General features: G+C 42.0%; 1 protein-coding gene across 1 annotated transcript; it reads left to right on the forward strand.

Annotated features, from left to right (window-relative positions):
* The first annotated feature begins 1,650 nt into the window (after window positions 1-1,650).
* On the forward strand, window positions 1,651-19,214 carry SERPINC1 (serpin family C member 1). The gene is made up of 7 exons (XM_032226315.1): window positions 1,651-1,838; window positions 3,845-4,211; window positions 5,357-5,572; window positions 11,584-11,721; window positions 14,519-14,912; window positions 16,983-17,047; window positions 18,916-19,214. Exons 2-7 carry the CDS (start codon window positions 3,849-3,851, stop codon window positions 19,087-19,089), a joined length of 1,350 nt encoding a protein of 449 aa, XP_032082206.1. The 5' UTR covers window positions 1,651-1,838; window positions 3,845-3,848; the 3' UTR covers window positions 19,090-19,214.
* Window positions 19,215-23,698: the final 4,484 nt, after the last annotated feature.

Here is a 23,698-nt window from a genome sequence, read left to right on the forward strand (position 1 = left end):
ATAGCGGTGATAAAATCGCGTCGCTAAAGCCGCGACGTCATCACCGTGCGTCATCACCGCCGCGACAACAGCGCGGCAACAGAAGGGCGCTTTAAAATGGCACCGCAGCAGAAAGCCGATTTAAATTAAGGTAAGCATTAGGATTAGGTTTAGGGGTTAGGTTTAGGGTACAGAGTGCTTCGGAAGGCGCAGATTTGCCCTCCGCAATTATGTCATCGCGGTAGGGTTGCGTTTTTCCTTAGCGCTTCGAACAGCACGGATTAGCCCTTCGCGCTTATGTCTCCGCAGATAAGGGCTTCGCGGTATTGTGGTGGAACCGGGTTTTTTTATGTTCAAGTCTAACCACAGCTGTTTGTGGTTGGAAAGGCAGAATGGGAAAAGCAGCCAGAAACTTTTCTCGGCTTGCAGATTCTGGCAACTCTTCTGGGTGCAGCCACCAAGCAGAGTAGGATGAAATTGACCAGAGGTCTGGATGGGCCCTTTTTCTTTTCCCCAGTGTCAAATAGAAGAGCCAGAAAGCTTCTTGGTGTCGGTATGGGTTGGTTGAACTTACCAAAGAGTCTTAAAATGGAAGCTCCCCAAACATGCACTCCAAACTGTAGAGGGTATGAAGAGATCATCGTGGCTGCCCTTCTTCAAGAGAGAGGGGGAAGCTGGTAGGAAAGTGGACTCAGAAGTCGAGTATTTTGTATAAGGAAGTTTTAGCTGTGCTTGGAGTACCAGATCTGAGCTGCAACAATCCTGGCAATAGATGGTAGCAACATGTTAGAGATTTAGTAGCCATAAGCATCTTGGAGGTTTCAGTACACTGGGTGGGTTCACTGACAAAAGGGCGCCCGACAAAAGGGCGCCCGACTAAACCGCGGTGACAAAACCGCGAGTTCTAAACCGCGCCGATGGATGAGCGCTGAAGCGCGCCGACAACAGCGTGCCGACATAAGTGCGCTCTAAACCTAACCCTAACCGTAAACCTAAACCTAAACCTAACCTTAACTCAAATTGCGCTTCTGTCGGCGCGCTGTCGGCGCACTGTTGTCGGCACATTGATGACATCGTGGTTTTAGCCCCACGGTTTTGTCGGCACGCTTTTGTCATGCGCGCATTTGTCGCGTCACGAACTGGGTGGAGTGGGGAAACGAAGGGGAGCATTTAGAACCTAGCCCACTATCCTTGTGTGGAACTACCCATTGTTAAAATCCTTGAAAGATGCAATGGGAGCCTGCCCTGGAGTGTCTCTTCCCCTCCAACCCAGTCATATCTCCCCATTGTTCCCTCCACTATTTGTTATCTGCAGGCTCTGACCTCACCACGGTGTACTTTAATCACTGTTTCTGGCAAAGGGCTGGGATTCTGACTCCAGCACTCCTCAAAAAGAGGCCCTTGAAAAGCCCCATTGTTTGCTTTCGCTCCAAAGAATTCTCTTCGATCTAACAGGAATAAGTCTTAAAATCTCTCTCGGTGGCTAAACCAAGATTATGCACAGCAAAGAAGGCAACTTCCTTTTCAATGACAGTTTTCTCACTGGGTTGGGTCTGTGCCATATGTGTAGCATGTTGTCCTCAGGTTGAACATTAAAGCTGTTCTCAGAATAAACATTGCTTTGCTCTCCTATTTGTTTAACTTGCTTTTCGAGATCAATGGCCTTTGACCCTCATGGCTTTCCCACCCCCTTTCCTCTCCTTCTCTTGTTTTGGAGCTGGTTGAGGACAGTACGACTGGGCAATAAGCTCCATCAGGAATATTCTATCAGGATTGAAATTGGGGTTGTTTTTTGCCTAAATTAACAATTCAGCCCTTTGAACATCCTACGCTACTGGAGAGAAATAACGCAGGAAGAGGTAAGAAATTTCAGATATTTACTATGCAAAGAAAACATACAACACAATGGTAGAAGTATGTAATAACTTTCACTAGAAAAATAGGAATTGGTTAACAGAATGGGGAAAAAAGAATATAATTTTCCCATATCCTTTCACAAACTTTATTGTGTTTCATCCGGCATCAAAGGTTTTCAATGAGAAATCTTCAGGATCTTCTTATGTGGGATCAATCCCAAGTGAAGTAGCAGTCTTCTTTGGTAATAGATTTTAGGGAAACATTAAATGACCATGAGTGGTCAGTTATCTAGTGCAGTGGTCTCCAACCTTGGCAACTTTAAGACCTGTGAACTTCAACTCTCAGAGTTTGGGAGTTAAAGTCCACAAGTCTTAAAGTTGCCAAGGTTGGAGACCACTGATCTAGTGTATTGTTACATTCTTCTCTAGAATCATTTAAATGTTCAACTTTTGGGGCTATTTTTAAAAAGAATGTCGGGAGGTGCTTGCTAGAAACCAAGAGTTCTAGTGCCACCTTAGGTGAGTTCTAGTGAGTTCTAGTGCCACCTTAGGCATGAAAGTCTCTCAGCCCAACTCCCCTCACACGGTTGTTGCAAATTAATTTACTGAGTTACTTAACTCCAATTAATAAAGGCAGGATTAAAAGAGGCTAAATCTAAGATTTCCTTCTAATAGTTCTAGAACTCAAAGGCAGTTTAATGGAATCTGATATGGTAAATAACGGGAGTCAAATGAATGGCTTTCTTCCTAGGCTTCAACTTTAATGGTTTTTCAAGGATTAGATAAATATATGTAAATTAAGCTCTAAATCCTTGATAGTCACAACAATATAGACTACAAATTGCTGGGAAACAATGGCAGAAGATGGCTACTGTTTTTGGTTGGTTGTTATGTAGCTAACCAAATATCTAATAAATGCATCTCACCCCAAAATATCCTCTTATAAGCAGTTGAACATCCTATAAAAATCAAAGATCCTATTGTATGTGAAAATTCCATTCTTAAATTGCAGATTAAAACCATGTGCGGGGTATATGCTAATTGATGTGAATTTATTATTTTCCTTTTGGAGCTGCTAGCCGAGGTAGTTTTTGTCTTTTCATTTTCTGTTTCAAAGTAGACAAGAAAAAATCCATTTATAAGAAGAAATTGACATACGTGGTCAAGGCTGTGGGCTGTGACTCTCCTTTACCCAACTTGAAGTAAAAGGAAATGTCTGTTAATCTGTTGTAACTGCGCTTAGAATCCTACCCTTCATTCCTTCCAGTGGTGGGCTTCAAAAATTGTTCGAACCTACTCTGTGGGTGTGGCCTCCTTTATGGGAGTGGCTTGCCGCCCATGTGACCGGATGGGAGTGGCTTGCCGCCCATGTGACCGGATATGAAGATGCCGACGACACTTGTCAGAACCACCTTAAATTACCTCACACACAGCACTGCATAAGAATAGGATGTAAACTTGTTTTTTAAAAGGCATCTTTGGTTTGCGTTAAAACAACTTCAACACACGCAATGTTCTGATTGCACCTCAAACGCAGTAGTCATCCTTACCTTTCACAGAGGCACTGAGTTTTATAAATATGAGCATGATAGTGTAGAATAATCATATCCAAGGACCAGTGGTGGGTTTCAAAAAACTTTGGAACCTCTTCTGTAGGTGTGGCCTGCTCTCCGGGTCCACTGGTGGAACCTCTTCTAACCAGTTCGGTAGATTTGATGAACCGGTTCTACCGAATAGGTGCGAACTGGTAGGAACCCACCTCTGATTCCTTCCTATTTCTCAAAGCAATCCCTAGGAAAACCAAACACCAGTCAGGAATATATATATGCATGTGTCTCTTGACTTGGGATGCTTCTACCAAAAATGGCATTAGCTTTCTGTCAACCATTCAAACCACTCCTCCAAATGGTTCACACACCACACTGGAATGTTAAATGGTCTTGATTTGGGGGGGGGGGGGGAATGTGTTGTAATATACAGTCCCAAATGTTATTTTCTCTTGATTACAGGAAGATGCATTCCCTGATATTGTTTCTTTTATGTTTGTACTCTACTGGCACCATAAAGGCCCACCCAGTACAAGATATATGTACTGCCAAGCCAAAGGATATCCCTGTAAATCCAGTCTGCATTTATCGTAACCCGGAGAAAAAGTTGCAAGAGGAGGTTGATCAAGAGAGAATTCCATCTTCTACCAACCCTCGTGTCTGGGAGTTGTCCAAGGCTAATTCCCGCTTTGCTGTCCTCTTATACAAGAATTTAACCAATGGCAGGGATGAAAATGAAAACTTCTTTATGTCACCAATCAGTATTTCCACCGCCTTTGCCATGACCAAGTTGGGTGCTTGTGGTAGTACTCTTCAGCAGCTAATGACGGTAAATGTCAGATTAGGACTGTGGTCAGGTTCCTTGGTGATTAGGTTGGATTTGGGCTACTACTGCAAAGATCATTCTCCTCCCATTTTATATCCACAGCCTTAACATACTTTTAAAGAAAAATAGATCTCATTATCAAGGAAGCGTATTACAGAGCAGTGTATATAAGATACTTTCTTACAATCTATTGTCTCCTTAATTGAATTGAATTTACTTTATTTGCATGCCGCCCTTTTCCCTGAGAGGGACTCAGGGCGGCTCACAATTCAAGGGAGGGGAAAAAACAAACAAAGTTACAAAATATAAAGACAATACACAGTTAAAAACACAACAGTCATACCATTCGAAGTGGGGCTGCAAGTCTTTAGCCCCAGGCCTGTCGGAACAGCCAGGTTTTAAGGGCTATGCGGAAGGCCTGGAGGGTGGTGAGGGTACGAATCTCCACGGGGAGTTCGTTCCACAGGGTCGGAGCAGCCACAGAGAAGGCCCTCCTCCGGGTAGTCGCCAGTTGACACTGGGCGGCTGATGGAATTCGGAGGAGGCCTAGTCTGTGGGATCTTATTGGTCTAGTGGAGGTAATTGGCATTATCTCCATGAATACTAAAATTGTTATGCACTAATGATACATGCGCATGTACACATTCCGATTCTAAAAATCTGAATTAAAAACCTTCAAATTGTTCAAAATGAAGGCAGCTTCTTTGTTGATGTGGATCAGCCAGGCATACTAAGTTTTGAAGCCTGATAAGAGCCCTGATTTCCATATACTTTGCACTGAAAACATCTTGGAATGAGGGTTCCCTCCATACATTCAAATATTTTGAGGGACAGATTACAAAGTCAAATGAAAAAATTGTTATTTAGCATAAACGCGACCATTGTTTGCACAATTAATTTTCTAGGCTTCTAAAATAATGTGCCAATGATTTCTGAGGCTTAGTAAATTTTCCTATATACCTGAAATCATTACAATGTTAAGTTTCCTCTGTCCTTCAAATATGCCTCAAATGTGCCATGTTAATCTGGCATCACACTCTTTTCAACTGAAATTGGGCAGGCCACCAAATGGCATTTTCTAGGCAGGGCCACTTCTTCCAATAGCTGAACTGTTTTCCAATTCCTTTCTCCTTGGTCTCTTTTTAAAGGTTTTTCAGTTTGATACCATTTCAGAAAAAACATCTGATCAAATCCACTTCTTCTTTGCCAAACTGAACTGCCGGCTGTACAAGAAAGTCAACAAATCCTCCGAGTTGGTATCAGCCAATCGCCTTTTTGGGGAAAAATCTCTCAAATTCAATGAAACCTACCAGGACATTAGCGAAGCGGTTTACGGAGCTAAACTTTGGCCTTTGAACTTCAAGGTGAGCTAAGCATACAGTACAATGGGGTAAAGTTGCTCTATTTGCAAGTAGTTGAGTATCATATTCTGTAAGCCTCAGGATCCTGTAATGTCCCTGAAAACCTTGGTGTGGTTCTGTAACTTTTTGAAAGCACCCTTGATTGCTGACTGAATGCTGCTGTGGGTGAATGCAAAGCAGTGGTGGGGTTCAAAAATTGTTCAAACCTACTCTGTGGGTGTGGCCTCCTTTGTGGGAGTGGCTTGCCGCCCATGTGACCGGATGGGAGTGGCTTGCCGCCCATGTGACCGGATATGAAGATGCCGACGACACTTGTCAGAACCACCTTAAATTACCTCACACACCGCACTGGCATGCATAAGAATATGATGTAAACTTGTTTTTTAAAAGGCATCTTTGGTTTGCGTTAAAACAACTTCAACACACGCAATGTTCTGATTGCACCACAAACGCAGTAGTCATCCTTACCTTTCACAGAGGCACTGAGTTTTTTTTTTTTTTAAATATATTTTATTCATTTTCACATTCCATTTTACAATCACTTATATACAGGGTATTTGCTATAAGAAAAAAAAAGAAAGATAAAAAAAAAAAAACAAAATAAAAAAGAAAACACAACTCATCATTCACAACCCCACCTGACACTTCCATCCTCCATACACCCCATCTACCCCCTCCAACTTTCCTTTCCTCCCTCTAACACTCCCCTCCTACTTCCCTTTCCCCTCAAACCTTCCTTCTCCCCTTACTCCCAACACGCCCTCCTTACATTCCCCTTACTCCTTCCTTACTCCTCCCTCTTCTTTCCCTCTACCTCCCTCCTTGGTGTATGCCTTTATTCAAGTTTTGTTTAATCTGATAAAAAGTAAAATAAACCAAGGAAAAAAAATATAAAGAAAGAAAAGAGAAAAAAAAAGGAAAAAACAAAAAACAACCGTATATAAGTGCATTCTTGTTCTTATTGAGACTATGTTAACACCCACCCACCCACCCCCCATAAATCCCCATCCCTAATCCTCCCGACTTCCCAGGGCCCACACCTGGCACTGCCTTCTATCTAAAGTATCTTGTGTTCATATGGATTAAAAATAAAAGTAATATATTAAAGGAAAGAAAAACAAGAAAAAAGAAAGAAAAGAAAAAAGAAAAAAGAAAAAGGAAAAAAAAAGAAAAAGAACTCTTTGTGTTAAGCTCAGCCCCCCATCTTTATCTATGCTTAAATAGTGTAAGTCATTCTATCTATATTTTATTCTCGTCTCTTGCTTCTTTGTTATTTACCCCAACCTCCTGTAGACTCTCCCGTTCCTCTTCCTTAACCTTGTATTCAGATAAACATTTATACAAATTTGTATAGGCATCAATATACAGTCTAACTCAAAAGTAATCCCTACCAGTAAAATTTAAGCAGCGTGGATCATTCCACATATTCAAATATTACTTTACAGAAGAATAATCAAACTTTCCCTTCTAATAGGATTTAAACAGCGTAAATAATCTTTCTTAACCTTATTTTCAAACAGTAATTCAAAATAATCTAACCAAACCTTCCCTTCTTAGTAAAATTTAAGCAGCGTGGATCAAGTATTACTTTACACAAAAATCAGTTTACATTCTATCTTAAGATGATCCCGACCGGCTTTCCCTTCTAATAGGATTTAAACAACGTAAATCATTCCGCATGCATTTTACCCTCATCCCTTGCTTGTCTGATATTTACCACTATCAAATTTATGCAGACATTAGTTTAAGATCTAGCTCAAAATAATTTCACCAAACTTTCCCTTCTAATAAGAATTAAATAGCATGGATCATTCCACATATTCAAATAATACTTTCAACAAGAATCAGTTAACCTTCTGTTTTAAAAAATAATCTCGTCCAGCTTTCCCTTCTAACAGAATTTAAACAACATAAATCATTTTGCATCCTTTTACATATATACATTCAATATCACCCCACCAATATACGTAAATCATTCCGCATGCATTTTACCCTCATCCCTTGCTTCTCTGATATTTACCACTATCAAATTTATGCAGACATTAATTTAAAATCTAACTCAAAATAATTTCACCAAGCTTTCCCTTCTAATAAAAATTAAATAGCATGGATCATTCCACATATTCAAATAATACTTTCAACAAGAATCAGTTTACCTTCTGTTTTAAAGTAATCCCTTCTAACAGAATTTAAACAACATAACTCATTCCGCATTCATTTTACATATATACAATCAGTATCACCCCACCAATAAGTTCCGCTTTTTCTACCGGAGAGAGGTCGCAAACCCCCATTCAGTCCACAACTTTGGCAAATATTTTAAAATGTCTAAATCCTCGATCTCCGCTTTTCTGCTTCTCTGAGGGAGGAAAGGCTACCCCCTCCATCTTGCAGCCATGTGGTCTGTTGCTTGCCTTCTCCTTCAGCTTGTCTCTCCTCTTTCCCAAGTGAATCAGGAAGTCCCGCCTTCAAAGTCTTGTAATAGAAATCTCGAGCCTCCGAAACAGAGTTAAGACGAAGTCTTTGATTCTCAAATGTGACCGTAATGCCGGCTGGGGCCTCCCATCTATATTGAATCTGTTGATTTCTAAGCTCTTTTGTTAAAAATGCATAGTCTCTTCTTGCTCTCAACATCTGGAAAGGTATTTCTTTGAAGACAATCAAGTCCTGGTCATCAACTCGCAGACTGTTATTATGAAACTTTTGCATAATCGCGTTTCTGGATTCTTTTGTGGAAAAATATATAATTATGTCCCTCGGGAGCTGTCGCTGTTCCGCTACCAACGAGTTCTGGCGATAGATTTTCCGAATCTGCCAATCAAAGTTAAGTCCCTGGCTTCCCACCGCATGGCTGAAGGCTTCAACAAAGGTCTGTTTCAGATTCTCTCGCTCCTTTTCGCGGAATCCTCTGACTCTTATTGCGAATGCCTTCTTATTAAAATTTATCATCACGAGCTGTTCTTGAGTGTCTCTAATTTTTTGTTGTAATATTTGAATATTAGTAGTCAAATTAAAATTAGCCTCCTCCAAGCTTTCCAATTTATTCTCTATTTCAGCAGAATAATCTGACAGGGCAGACATGGCTGCAAACGTATTCGCCTTCATTTGGTCAATTTTAGACTTTAAATCATCATATAGCTCCAATACAAATTCCTTAATGTCTTGTTTAAAATCATTAAGCATTTGAAAGAAAAATTCCTGTGTTAAAAATTCTCCAGTAGAGGGCGTAGGAGACAAGGGCTGCGATTCCAGTATAGATTCTTTAGATTCTTTAGGCACATTTGCAGAGAGACGCTTCGATTTTGACCTGGGTGCCATTATAAATAAACAAATAAACAGCGCTTTCGCTCCCCTCTGTTTCCAAAAAAAAAAAAAATATTTTGTTAAGGAGCGGTCTGCAGGAAGGTAAAACCGGCTAAGTACATCCCCTATCAGTCACCAACGGAGAGAAATCGCCATTTTGAAGTCCGTTTAAACAAAGAAGCCTCTAAGACAAATGGTGCTGGTATTTAAGATAGTAATAAAAGCATAAATCTCACAGGAGTGGGACCCGCCCGTATTAATCCTAGCTTCAAACAACTTTGCTTTGTCCTGGGGGGGGGGCTCGCCTGTCTGGGGCTGCAAAAAAGGCAGCTGAGAAGAACTGTGGATTACGAATAGACCCTAGCACACAGAGCTACTCCCTGCCCCTTTCTTAGCCAAAAAGGGGTGATATCTATGATCTTATTTAGATATACAGACCAGATCTCTGAGAGGAGCTCGGTTGAGCCCTCCTCGGCAACAGGCTCCGCCCCCCCGGCTCGAGGCACTGAGTTTTATAAATAGGAGCATGATAGTGTAGAATAATCATATCCAAGGACCAGTGGTGGGTTTCAAAAAATTTTTGGAACCTCTTCTGTAGGTGTGGCCTGCTTTCCGGGTCCACTGGTGGAACCTCTTCTAACCGGTTCGGTAGATTTGACGAACCTGAATAGGTGCGAACTGGTAGGAACCCACCTCTGATGCAAAGTAATGAGCTGAGGTGGCGCAGTGGGTAGAGTGCAGTACTGTAGGCCACTTCAGCTGACTGCTAGTTCAGCAGTTCAGTGGTTCAAATCTCACCAGCTCAAGGTTGACTCAGCCTTCCATCCTTCCAAGGTGGGTGAAATGAGGACCCAGACTGTGGGGGCGATATGCTGACTCTGTAAACCGCTTAGAGAGGGCTGAAAGCCCTATGAAGCAGTATATAAGTCTAACTGCTATTGCTATTGCTAAAGTAACATTTTCTGTTGTACTTTGGCTTTTGGCCTGGTGATGCCCTAGCCTTTGAATAGTGTTGATTTCCCTGTCTTTGTCTTACTCCACACTTGGCTTACCCTGCACTCCTTGGTTTACCACCCAGCCAGAAAAAAAGGTTCCAAAGAATTGAAACCTTTATGCACTCTGTTACGATGGTCTTGTTGTCCTAACAAAGATATTGCCTTTGTACAAGTTTCCGTATAGTCAGCATAGCTAATTTTATCACTTTCCCCCCAATCCATATATTGTATGCTTCTTGGATACACATTTTTTTCAAATGCTAACACTAATAATATATTGAAGTTATAACCAGTGTGGCATACATGACATTGCCTCCTCCAGTTTTTCACAAGAAGAGTCTCTTGACTTGCCAAAAATCATCCAGTAATATTTGAATATTTCTCAAATACGTGATGATCCAACAATATAAATGCTATACCATCCTGTCTTGCAGGTGGATTAGCACTCCGATAATCTTTTCTAATTCTGAGTTTATCTGCTTTAAGAGGAGAACAAAATTTGGGGTGGGACAAATCTAATCCAGGTTGCCAGGGGGGTGAATAATTGTAGTTCTTGGACTAGTTGAGAAAAAGTAAGAAAGAAAATTTAAAAAAAAACTAGTTCAGCCAGTTTTGACGCTGTCTACTCCATTCAAGAGGGCAATTCTTCTTGCTATGATCCCACTGATTGTGGCATCCAAGTATTGTCTTGTTGCTTACTGCACTATGAACTTCTGCTTTTTAATTCGCAAGATTAGCCATGAGGTTGTATTAAATTTGAGGTAGTTTTGATTTCAATTATCTACAACTTTAAAATAGTTTAATTCAATCCTTACTACCGTATAAGGCAGTATTTCCCATCCTTAGAAACTTTAAGATGTGTCAACCTCAACCCCTAGAATTCCCCAGCTGGCATTCTGGCTAGGGAATTCTGGGATCCGGGTTTACTTATCTTAAAGTTCCCAAGGTTGAGGAACACTGCTGTAAGGAATGAGCTAATAATAACATGGGGAAGTCAATTGAGAGGGGAAATTCTCCAGATGGTCACAGTATTTTATATTAATAGCATTTAATGGCTTTCATTGTATCTTGTATTCATTGTATTTCTTGTGTGTCCAATTACACTTGGCCAATAAAGAATTCTATTTTATTAATATCTCATTGATATTTTAGTTGTATATGCTGTGTGTGTGTGTGTGTGTGTGTGTGTGTGTGTGTGTGTACATAGATAGATAGATGATAGATAGATAGATAGATAGACAGACAAATAGATAGATAGAGATAGAGATAGAGATTATAGAGATAGAGAGAGATAGAGATAGAGATAGAGATAGAGATAGTTAGAGATAGATATTTTTTCGTAGATTTTCATGGGTGTAGGTATGCTGGTCTTGTATTCGGGTCTTTTCCCGTGTAAGATTGAGATTGTCTTGGCAACGTTCCAGCCTGAAGATGGCGAGTGAGACCTCGCTGAAACGTTGCCAGGACAATCTCAATCTTACAAGATATTATATATTGCTGATAAATAAATGTAGGGAGATTAGTATAGATCTATTTCAAGCTATTTAGCTCTCATCAGCTAGCCATACCCTTGCTGGGATTCGAACTTGGGCTGTTTTTACATATTAAGCAGTTATATTAATCTCTAAGCCACAAGCTCTCTTCCCTTATCAGCTAAGCCAGGGGAATACATACATACATACATATCGCTACTTTTTTCCATGTTATCTCTTTCAGGAGAAGCCAGAATTATCTAGAACAATCATCAATGATTGGGTGGCAAATAAAACTGAGAAGCGTATAACAAATGTGATCCCAGAAGGAGTCATTAATGAATTAACTGTTATGATACTAGTCAACACAATTTACTTCAAGGTATGGAAAATAAACCTTAAAACTGAATCTTGCAGATTTTTCTGAAAAGCTCCACTGAAAGTAATTTGGCTAACTTTGACTTCAATGCAACCCACATTTTTTTTTCAAGTTAAGACAGGCAAGAAGAATGAAGCCTACCTAATTTGATAAGCACAATCTTCAAACCATTTCACACATTTCTAACAGATGTTCCTCCTCCAATAATAGGCCTTGCTGCTAATGAAAAAAAGGAGGAAGCTTGTCTGAGGTCTTCTAAATGCCTCTGTTTAAACTCCTTATTCCTGACTTGTATTTATAACCAAATCTTGCAAGAGTTAGCAAATATTTATAATCACTATGTACAGATGATTGAATGCCCTTTGGCACAGTACTTTTTTTTTGCAGAATGTAGTAAATTCTTTCATTGCTTAATTTTAAATTCTAAATTTATCACAATTACATTTTACACCAGATTCTTCTTTTATTATCCTCTCTTCAGACTGTGATAAGATGGAAGTGCTCCAGGACAGGCTTCCAAAGACCAACTCTCTCTAAAATCCTGCTATAAGAATCATCAGGTCAAGAACGCCTGATGATTATAAGTGTGGCCTCCTGTGCCATTACAGTATTGTTGCTTCCTATAGAGGGCTTTTTCTGAATCTGGTGGAATTTAAGAAATCTCAGTCTTAAGACAGCATATAACAGAAGGAAGAACAATCCTGTCTGGTTCTCCGTCTGCAGGTTTTAGAACATCCTCAAACTCTCTCAGTTTTTCAGGATGCCTGGCGAACAGCTAATGACTAGAATATTAGAACATACTAATAACATTTCCTGTTGGTTCCAGCAAATATTGCCAGATTTTATATTGCGCAAGGAAATAGCAGTAGACTTATATACCGCTTCATAGGGCTTTCAGCCCTCTCTAAGCGGTTTACAGAGAGTCAGCATATTGCCCCCAACAATCTGGGTCCTCATTTTACCCACCTCGGAAGGATGGAAGGCTGAGTCAACCCTGAGCCGGTGAGATTTGAACCGCTGACCTGCTGATCTAGCAGTAGCCTGCAGTGCTGCATTTAACCACTGCGCCACCTAGGCTGGCACCAGTATTCTCGAGCATAGCTTCAAGTTTAAAGTTAATGTCACTTTCCAGTGTTTAGCAGACAAGAAATGCAGGCAAGAAAGTTAATTGAGTACTTTTTTATCTGGCAATCTGGAAACCTGGCACAGAGTGACAAACAGTAAGGAAAACAAAATCAGTGCTACTGCAGTTTAACCCTGCACCCCTTAAATGCCCTTTACCCCACCCCTCATGCACCGCTACTTTGCCAGTGTCCTTGCAGCTGCAGAGCTTTTCATCCAGCACGCCATGCTTGCTTTTGGCATGCCAGGCCCCTGCGTTTGCGCACGCTCTGTTGCTCATCTGGTCTGCCATGCATCAGCTCTTTATGAAGCCTGTTCTGACCCCCTCCTCCGTCCAGTAACAAAAGCCGAGACAAGCTTAATTAGAATGTCCTTTAATAGCAAGACCAAAATCTCGGTGGCTGAAAGCCAAGCAAACAAACAGATAAGGACCTTGGCAGCAACTCAGACAAACCTTGACAGCAATCCAGCCTGTCAAGTTAGTTGCAACAGTTCTCTTTAGTCAATGCGTTGAGTTCTGCAAGAGGGGCGTGTCCACAAGCAGTCTTTTTTATAGTCTGGAGAGGAGCCTAATGACCACCAGCTGAGCGCAATTACCTCCTGTAATTACGTAATTGTTCCTGACGCCTAGTAGCTCTTCGATGGCGTGCATCAAGGAACAACTCACTGCTGGCTTCTGGATCACTCTCCCTTGTCTCCTCCTCACTGGTCCAAGGCTCAGGCGCCACCTGGTGGCCAACCAGTCTCTCTGCACCCTGCTCAGAGTCGGAACCCTGTCCAGGGTCCTCCACATCCTCCAGAGCTGACTCATAGGGCCCCTCGCTGTCAGAGTCTGGTGGCAGCTCCAACGGCTCCTGCTGGGCCACAACAGAAGCCCATCCCCCAGCTGGCTTTCTGCAGGTTCCTTAGATACTGCAGGCTTGTCAGGGTTGTGCCTGCCCTCCCCACAGCTAGGCAGAGGTTCCTGGTATGTATGCCCGACCCGCTGCGCAGCTCAGCTGTGTGAGTTGCAGGCATTTGCCGGGCGTGGATTTCAGCAGGTGTGGATGTACGTCCCAGCTGGCAGCTCTCCTTCCATGCCTGAATGGCAGCCCAAGAGTGACTGGCAATCCAGGGGCTGACAGTTAACCTTTCCCCACATTCCATGTCAAAATATTTGCAACCTACTAAACTTCTATCTCCCAAATGCCAATAAAGTGTGCCTACTTAGGCCCTGCTTCTAGGCTTCTCCTTGAGGCTTTCCTCCTTCCCTGTTTTACTGTTTGTCAAGAAAGGAGCTTGGCTCCAGGTAATGAAAAGACGTGGATCTGTTTCTGCTTCTCCTCTTCTCTGGTGTCCAAGTTTATAGAAGAATTTGTGGATTTAAATCTTGTTTATGTTGTGAACATTTTCTAGAGATGTGTACTCAATGTGCCTAATACGGGTTAGGTTGTGTATTCCACTTTCTTATCGTTGTACCGGAATAGGTTTTCTTATAATTTTTCAATTGATTTTGTGGAAATCTGGATCCATTAAAAGAAAATAAATGCAGAGTTCTATAGAATATTTGTTCAGATAACATTTGTTCAACTAACATTTGAAGCTTTAAGAGCAATAGTTTGGGACCGGGTTGGTGTACTGCCCTAACCCATTAACTTTCTGGCTGATGGCTCTGTTTTCTGTCATTGTGCTGATCTAGGGTCACTGGAAATCCAAATTCCCTCTTGACAACACAAACGTGGAGCCCTTTTTTAGAGCCAACGCTGAGCCTTGCCAGGTGCCCACAATGTATCAGGAGATGAGATTCCGTTATGCTTCCATCGCGAGTGCCAAAGTTCAAGTGTTGGAGCTCCCTTACCAAGGAGACGATATTACAATGGTCTTTATCCTACCTTATGTGGACACACCTTTGGCCCAAGTGGAGGAGCAGCTGACCGCAGAGAAGCTGGAAAGCTGGTTCGGTGCCTTGAAGGAGGTCTCTCTCTCAGTGCATTTGCCACGTTTCAAGATAGAAAGCAGCTTCAGCCTGAAGGAGAAACTCCAAGAAATGGGATTAAGGGATCTTTTTAGCCCTGAAAGAGCCAGTCTACCAGGTCAGTTGGGATGTGCTTTAATGGGACGCAACCATGAATTTAGTAAAAAATTATAATGCAGTCCTTCTCATCTATGGACCAAAATTCCCTCTTCAAGATACTTTTCCACATGCATTGTGGAAAATAGACTTTCTGTTTTACTTCAAAGAACCTTTTTGAAATGGCACTATAGCCCATGCCAAGGAGACTGGTAACATGTTCTCTGATTAGCCTGTTTTATTTTTTAAAATGTCATGAGCGATAGCTGACATCTAGGGAATGAAACTGTATGCCTTTTTGATTTGACCCCCACCTTGCCCGTTCAAAAACTACAGCCAGACAGAATGTTCAAAGGAATGTTTTTATCAGTCCGGGCTCTTGCTGGCTGCGAGCCCAAAATAAACACAAATAAATTCTCTGGCAAAAGTAAACTACAGCAAAACAGGATTATATAAATCAAATCACTTATCCAAGTGCTTTTTCTGGATGGTTGCAAACAAACTTGACTAGAACAGGAACAGAACCGGAATGTTGACTTCTGCAACCAGGGCGTGGCACCATCAGTCATTTTTATCCGCAGGAGGAGACCCTAACGAGCAACAGCTGCTCATTATCCTCTCCTGTGAGTCGGTCAGCCCTTTTCCTGCGTGCATCCCGAAACAACTCACAGGAGGTTTCTGCCGAGTCACAACACCTTTTTATGTGTTAGTCAGAAAATGTGCTTCTAGATTCCTAATTTAATACTCCAGGTAGTTCAGAATTTTCATGCTATTTTGTTTAATATCTTGAAGAAGACTCAGGATGGAAAAAGTGTTTTAGATGCTTGAAGTAAGGGCATCTCCTATTTCTGGGTCAGAGACCCATGATTATCAATGTGCTTAGTTCCTCTTCCTTGCATATGCATAAAGAAATATGAACATGGTTATTTTTAAGAATATCACACAAACGTACTCAAATTTGTCCCCTAGACCCCAACTATTATTTTAGCACACAACTATTTTCTGATTTTAGATGAAGGGTGAGAAATGTGGAACTCCCAATATTGCTGAATTATGGCTCCCAGTCAGTGGTGGGTTTCAAAAATTGTTCGAACCTACTCTATGGGTGTGGCCTCCTTTGTGGGAGTGGCTTGCCGCCCATGTGACCACATGGGAGTGGCTTGCCGCCCATGTGACCGGATATGAAGATGCCGATGACACTTGTCAGAACCACCTTAAATTACCTCACACACAGCACTGGCATGCATAAGAATGTGATGTAAACTTGTTTTTTAAAAGGCATCTTTGGTTTGCGTTAGAAGAACTTCAACACACACAATGTTCTGATTGCACCACAAACGCAGTAGTCATCCTTACCTTTCACAGAGGCACTGAGTTTTATAAATAGGAGCATGATAGTGTAGAATAATCATATCCAAGGACCAGTGGTGGGTTTCAAAATTTTTTGGAACCTCTTGTGTAGGTGTGGCCTGCTTTCCGGGTCCACTGGTGGAACCTCTTCTAACCGGTTCGGTAGATTTGATAAACCGGTTCTACCGAATAGGTGCAAACTGCTAGGAACCCACCTCTGCTCCCAGTGTTCCTTACTATAGCCCAAGCTGGTTGGTGCTAGTGAGAATTGTAATTCAGAAATTTCTAAAAACAGAAAAACAAAACCAAAAACCAAAACCCAACTAAAGATCTCCTGCTGTTAGCTATTAACTTGTAGTACGAACTGTAAACCTCTTCTCTTGTAAAATGATTTCCCTGATTACCTTCCTCAAATTCTTCCACAAATTCTTCACAGCCAAACAATACTGAAGCAAATATAGAAATATACAGTGCACTTAGAGGCGCACTCTCTCCCACAAGAGACAAGCATAGAGAAGGTGCATTCACTCTGCAACACCCCCAGAATGTTTTAACTCTGGACTCCTGACCTTGGGTGGGCCAGAATACCTAAAAATATTTGCAGAGTCGTTTATTCCAGATAAGGTGACTGGTTTCTGCAAAGCTTTAGACCCCCTGGATCATTATTAACTTTTGTGTCTTTTTGGTTTCTCCCACAAGAAAATTCACTTTTTTTCCCCCTTTGCACTGTTCTCTTTTTTAGGCATAATTGAAGATCCTGATGCAGGCCTCTATGTTTCTGAAGCATTTCACAAAGCCTTCCTTGAGGTGGGTCAGGTTTCCTTCTTTGTTTCCATTGTGCTTTGTTCTCTTTCCTAAATTAAGCTTCAGCTATTGAATAAACCTATTGTTAGCTAAACCTAAAAGGCAAGTCATTCTGGATCACCATTGCACCACAGTAGAAATTGGTACAGGCCTATTTCAAGGAAGTGAAATACTTCAAAAGAAATTCTTTTAGAAATGCTATCCTTTTAAAGAGTTCACACCAGTGGTGGGTTTCAAAAATTGTTCAAACCTACTCTGTGGGTGTGGCCTCCTTTGTGGGAGTGGCTTGCCACCCATGTGACTGGATGGGAGTGGCTTGCCGCCCATGTGACCAGATATGAAGATGCCGACGACACTTGTCAGAACCACCTTAAATTACCTCACACACAGCACTGGCATGCATAAGAATAGGATGTAAACTTGTTTTTTAAAAGGCATCTTTGGTTTGCGTCAAAACAACTTCAACACACGCAATGTTCTGATTGCACCACAAACGCAGTAGTCATCCTTACCTTTCACAGAGGCACAGAGTTTTATAAATAGGAGCGTGATAGTGTAGAATAATCATATCCAAGGACCAGTGGTGGGTTTCAAAAAGTTTTGGAACCTCTGCTGTAGGTGTGGCCTGCTTTCCGGGTCCACTGGTGGAACCTCTTCTAACCGGTTCGGTAGATTTGACGAACCGGTTCTACCGAATAGGTGCGAACTGGTAGGAACCCACCTCTGGTTCTAGTCCTGCCTTAGCCATAAAACTCAGCTGGATGCCTTGGACCAGTCACTCTCTCTCTCTGCCAAACTCAACTCACAGGGTTGTTATTGTGGGGAAAATAAGGTTAAGGTATGTTGGGTATATTTGCTGCCTTGAGTTATTTGTAAAAATAACAAAGGCAGGAAGGAAGGAAGGAAACAAACAAAGCTTGCTCATCTAACCATTACAACTTGTTTAGATGGATGGAAAATCTTTGTGGACAAACAGTATTGTTAGTCAGCCAGTTTGGTTCCATCCACACCCTGAAATTCTGCCTCAAAATATCAGCTACCTCATTTAGCAGCTTCATACAGATATTAAAGATGAGGTGAGAGAAGATGCCCCTCCCCGGGGTGTGGGGGGGGGCTCCACAAAGTATGACAGCACCACTGTGCTAACCTCATCTCCATTCTTCCTGTTTGACTGACGTCTTTGAAGCCGTACAGTACTTAAAAAGAACAAGATAAAAGAATGAATATCAAGCCCTGCTAGATGAAAGGAAAGAAGAGACAGATCCCTCACTCCCTCACTGATCTTTTAGAAGAAACACTTTGAAATGGGATTAATGTCTACTCATGAGAATTAAATAACTATAATAGGCATCTTTTGGGAATGGGCAGCAATGGGGAAGGAAGTGGCTATAGGGGGTTCACCGACAAATGCGTGCTCGACAAAAGCGCGGCGATGAAACCGCGGCGAGAAAACCACAAGGTCGAAATCGCACCAACGAATGAGCGCAGAAGTGCGCCGACAACAGCACGCCGACAAAAGCACACCTTCAACAAAGAACTAATAACAACCTAATAACCCTAACCCTAAACCTAAACTTAACCCTAACCCTAAACCTAACCCTGAACTTAACCCTGAACCTAACGCTTACCTTACCTTAAATCGCGCTTTTGTGGGCGCGGTTTTGTCGGCGCCCTGTTGTCGTGCGCGCATTTGTCAGGTCACGGCTATAGGGATAACTATAGTCTAACTAACAGTAACTATAAAGTATTGCAGCCCTAATGATGTTCTTAGGGGGAAAAGATTGTTAAGGGAGAGGGGAAATCCCCATAAGTGTTTCTATTTGGTCTCTGACGAATGTTTCTAATTCAGCATGCACATTTTATTTCTTCAGGTAAATGAAGAAGGCAGTGAAGCAGCCGCTTCCACCACAGTTGTAATTTCCGGTCGCTCATTTCCTTTGAACAAAATTGTCTTCAATGCCAACAGGCCTTTTATAGTACTCATTAGGGAAGTGGATATAAATGCCCTCCTTTTCTTGGGCAAAGTGGCTGATCCCTGTTCCTAAAATCTCCGATTTGTCTTCTTAAACCAATAAATCAATAAAAGAAAAAAAGATTAAGCCAACATCCACCTGTTGCATTATAACAAGATCGGTGCATGCAGCCAAATAAATGTAACTTTTCAAAGAGAGCATCCCTGTTTTGTGACTTATTTCAACGGCTGGTCCTACAGTCCAGCCTTGTTCCAATAGGAGGACCCTGGGAAGCGGTTGAGTCAGCATAATCCAGCTTTCACTTGCAAACAAGGTCACAATCTGATAGTTTAGTGTGACTCCATTCTTTATTGTTTTCCCCTTCTACCCAGCATTTGTTTTATTTGCTAATCCTACTTGGAATCAGAGTAAAGAGTTCAATATATTTATGCATGTCCGGGAATGAATCTATTTACAAGAAGCAGAGAGTCCAGAGCACTTTCTCAATAAATTGCAGAATCCTTTTCTAGTAGATTTTTAGGAGAACATGTAGCATTAGAAATGATGGAATTATAACAAATATATGATTGACTCTCTAAATGAAATGTGAAGACGCTAATACAGATCGACCTAACAACCATTCAGCTGACCAGTTGAAGTTACAACTGCACATAAAAAGTGACTTGTTACCAGTGGTGGGATTCAGCCGGTTCGCACCTATTCGGGAGAACCGGTTGTTAACTTCCTAAGCAGTTCGGAGAACCGGTTGTTGGAAGAAATCTTCTTTTAGTTTTTTTCCCACTTTACAGGGCTAATCATGTAAGGAAGGCAGGAAGGAAACATTCTGGGGTTGTTTCTAGCCTCATCTTTATTGCCCTGCTTACAGAAACTGTCTCTCCGGTTAACCCTTATGACATTGTAACAACTAAGGCAAAGCGCCCATTGATGTGAGTGATGTTGAGTTAGCCATGGCCACCCAGTCACATGACCACCGAGCCACGCCTACCTAGCTGGTCAGAGAACTGGTTGTTGAATTATTTGAATTCCACCACTGCTTGTTACCAACTTTCACACAACCATTGGAGCCTTCCCATGGTCACATGATCAAAATCCAGGCCCTTGGCAACCGGCATGTATTTGTGACAGTTGCAGTGCCCCAGTGTCATGTGATCATCATTTGTGATCTTCCCAGCCAGCTTTCGACAAGCAAAGTCAATGGGGGAAGCCAGATTTGTTTAACAATTGCATGATTCACTTAACAACTACAGTGATTTGCTTAGTAACTGTGGCAAGAAAGGACTTAAAATTGGGCAAATCTCACCTGCCTTGCTCAGCAACAAAAATCTTGGGCTCAATTGTGGTTGCAAGCCAAGACTACCTGTACAATTAAGACTCCCTACCCCATTCTGAGGGCTGAATCAAGGAAGATAATAGCAATAGCAATAGCAGTTAGACTTATATACCGCTTCATAGGGCTTTCAGCCCCTCTCTAAGCGGTTTACAGAGTCAGCATATCGCCCCCACAGTCTGGGTCCTCATTTTACCCACCTCGGAAGGATGGAAGGCTGAGTCAGCCTTGAGCCGGTGAGATTTGAACCGCTGAACTGCAGCTAACAGTCAGCTGAAGTGGCTGCAGTACTGCACCCTAACCACTGCGCCACCTCGGCTCTATAGACAGGTAGTCGACTTACAACAGTGACCGTTTGAAGTTATGTCACTGAAAAAAGTAACTTATGCCCATTTTTGTTCACTTTGACCATTGCAGCATCCCCACGGTCATGTGATTAAAAATTCAGACACTTGGCAACTGACCCATATTTATGATGGTTGCAGTGTCCCTTGTGTTCCTCTCTTGCGACCTTCTGACAAGCAAAATCAATGGGGAAGCAAGATTCACTTAAAACTGTGTTACTAACTTCGCAACTGTAATGATGCACTTATCTACGACAAGAAATGTCGTAAAATGAGGCAAAACTCATTTAACAGAAATTCTGGACTCAATTATCGTCATAAGTTGAGTACTACCTGTATATGCTATTTATGATTCACCGACAAAAGGGTGAACGACAAAACCGCGCCCGACTAAACCGCGTCGCTGACGTCATCAACAAGGCGACAACAGCGCAGAGACAGAAGCGCGCTGTGAAAGTAACCCTAAACCTAAACTTAACCCCTAACCCTAACCCTAATCCTAAACCTAACCCTTAACCTAACCCTAAACATAACCGTAAACATAACCCTAACCTTAAGTTAAATCGGCTTTCTTTCGACACGCTATTGTAAAGTGTCCTTCTTTCTCCGCGCTGGCTGTTGTTGCCGCGTTGATGATGTCAGCGACGCGGTTTAGTCGGGCGCGGTTTTGACATTCGCCCTTTTGTCAGGTCACGGCTATTTATAATCTTATTGTAAAATATTTTGCAATTAATATGCCCCCTTATTTTCAATGTATAGCTGTTGACTTAAAAGGAAGAAACCATTTCTTATGATTCCAACCAGCGATTGTATTATACCAGTGGTAGTCAACCTGGTCCATACCGCCCACTAGTGGGCGTTCCAGCTTTCATGGTGGGCGGTAAGGATTTGCTGTAACACTGCTTTATAAATTTTATAAAGTAAAGTTACTTCCCTACTTTATAAATCACCATTATTGTGGAACCGGTGGGCGGTTAGAAAATATTACTACTAACAGAGATACAAAAGTGGGCGGTAGGTATAAAAAGGTTGACTACCCCTGGTATTATACAAATTCTGGTCTGTGGCATGGCTGGGTAAATGAGCACAGGGCACCTGCTTGAAGTGTGGGTAGAGCTTCTTTGACAGAAAATCAAATGTATAATTCAGCAGATGAAGGTAGGCTACAAAGGTAGAACCTTGGAAGCAGTGGTGAAATTCAATTTTTTTTACTACTGGCTCTGTGGGCGTGGCTTGGTAGGTGTGGCAAGGGATGGAGATCCTGCAAAATCTCCCTTCCCACCCCACTCCAGGGGAAGGATCTTGCACAATTCCCACCCCCATTCTAGGGCCAGCCAGAGGTGATATTTGCCGGTTCTCCCAACTACTCAAAACTTCCACTACCGCTTCTCCAGAACCTGTCCGAACCTGCTGAATTTCACCCCTCCTTGAGAGTGATAGTACTTATGGTAATAATGGACTTTGATGTGTGAAGTGTGTCAGATGTGTCAATTGAAGTGTTCCTACCTTGGGGACGTGTAAAGTCTGGTAAGGAAGGTAATTTCTTGCCCTGTGGAATGCCCCGTGTTGATCTTGAAATGCGTAAATCTCTTCCCCAATTTTTTGTGAGACCCAGCATTAAAAAATTCCCTTACCTGAAGGGATTCCATTTCTTGGCGAGATGTCCAATATCCAATGCAGGGGTAAAAAGATTAAGCAGTTTATTTGTATATTTACGTATTTTGAGGTTATCAATAAATCAGAAGTGGTTGGGTGGATATGTGACCTCATGAGGGGGGCGTTGTCCTAGGGGCTTTTTTCTTCCTAGAGAATGGAAGAATCTCATACATGGTGGGCAACCCAGAAATCTGTTGCCAACGGCATAGCGTGCCGTAAGTGTAATAACTTCCTGAGCACTTTGCCAGTCAGCTGATTAGAGAACTGCCAGAAGTGCACTAATATATTGGAAGATTTCCCAGGTCTTATCTAGACTAGAGTATCTACTATCCGTGACCTGACAAATGCACGCCTGACAAAACCGCGATTACAAAACCACGACGATGGCAGTGCGCCCACAATAGCGCGCCGACAAAACCGCGCCCACAAAAGAGCTATTAGGGTTAAGGTAAGGGTTAGGGTTAGGTTTAGGGTTATTACGTTGTTTTCACGTTGTTTGTTGATGGAGCGCTTTTGTCGGCGCACATTTGTCGACACGCTTTTGTGGGCGCGATTTTGACGTCGCGGTTTTCTCATGGCGGTTTTGTCGGCGCGCTTTTGTCGGGCGCGCATTTGTCGGTGAACCTCTACTATCCATACTACAGAAGGAAACAGGATGAAGACAAGTGACAGTCCAGTCTCTTCTTCAAATCCTCCAGTGATGAAGCACCCACAACCTGTGAAGGCAAGCTGTTCCATGAACATTGTCCTCGGTGTTAGAGAAATGTTCTCCTTAATTCCAGGTTCCTTCTTTCCTTGGTTAGTTTCCAACCATTGTTTCTTGTCCTGCCCTCTGGTGCTTTGGAAAATAAATTAACCCCCTCCTTTTTGAGGCAGTCTCTCAAATACTGAAATACTGCTATTATGTCTCCCCAGTCCTTCTTTTCTCTAGACTAGCCAAACCAAAATCCTGCAACCGTTCTTCATATGTTTTAATCTCCAGACATTTAATAGTCTAGGTTGCTCTTCTTTGCACTTTTTCCAAAGTCTCAACATCTTTTTTGTAATGCGGTGACCAAAACTAGATACAGTACTCCAGGTGTGGTCCTACTAAGGATTTATAAAGTGGTGCTAATACTTCCTGTGATTTTGATTCTATGCCTCTGTTTATACAACCAAGGCTTGTATTAGTTTTTTTGGTTGTTTTTTTAAACATTTTCTTGCTTATTTTGATTTTAATTTCTAATCTGTCTTTTCTAACCAGTTATGTTTTTGGTAGATTGGGGTATAGTTTTTTTTTTTATGAAGACTGATGCAAAGAATGAGTTAAACAGCTCTGCCTTCTCTCTACTGCCTGTTACTTTCTTGCCATTTG

The sequence above is a fragment of the Thamnophis elegans genome, chromosome 11 (genome assembly GCF_009769535.1).
Source record: "Thamnophis elegans isolate rThaEle1 chromosome 11, rThaEle1.pri, whole genome shotgun sequence".
Lineage (NCBI taxonomy): Eukaryota > Metazoa > Chordata > Lepidosauria > Squamata > Colubridae > Thamnophis > Thamnophis elegans.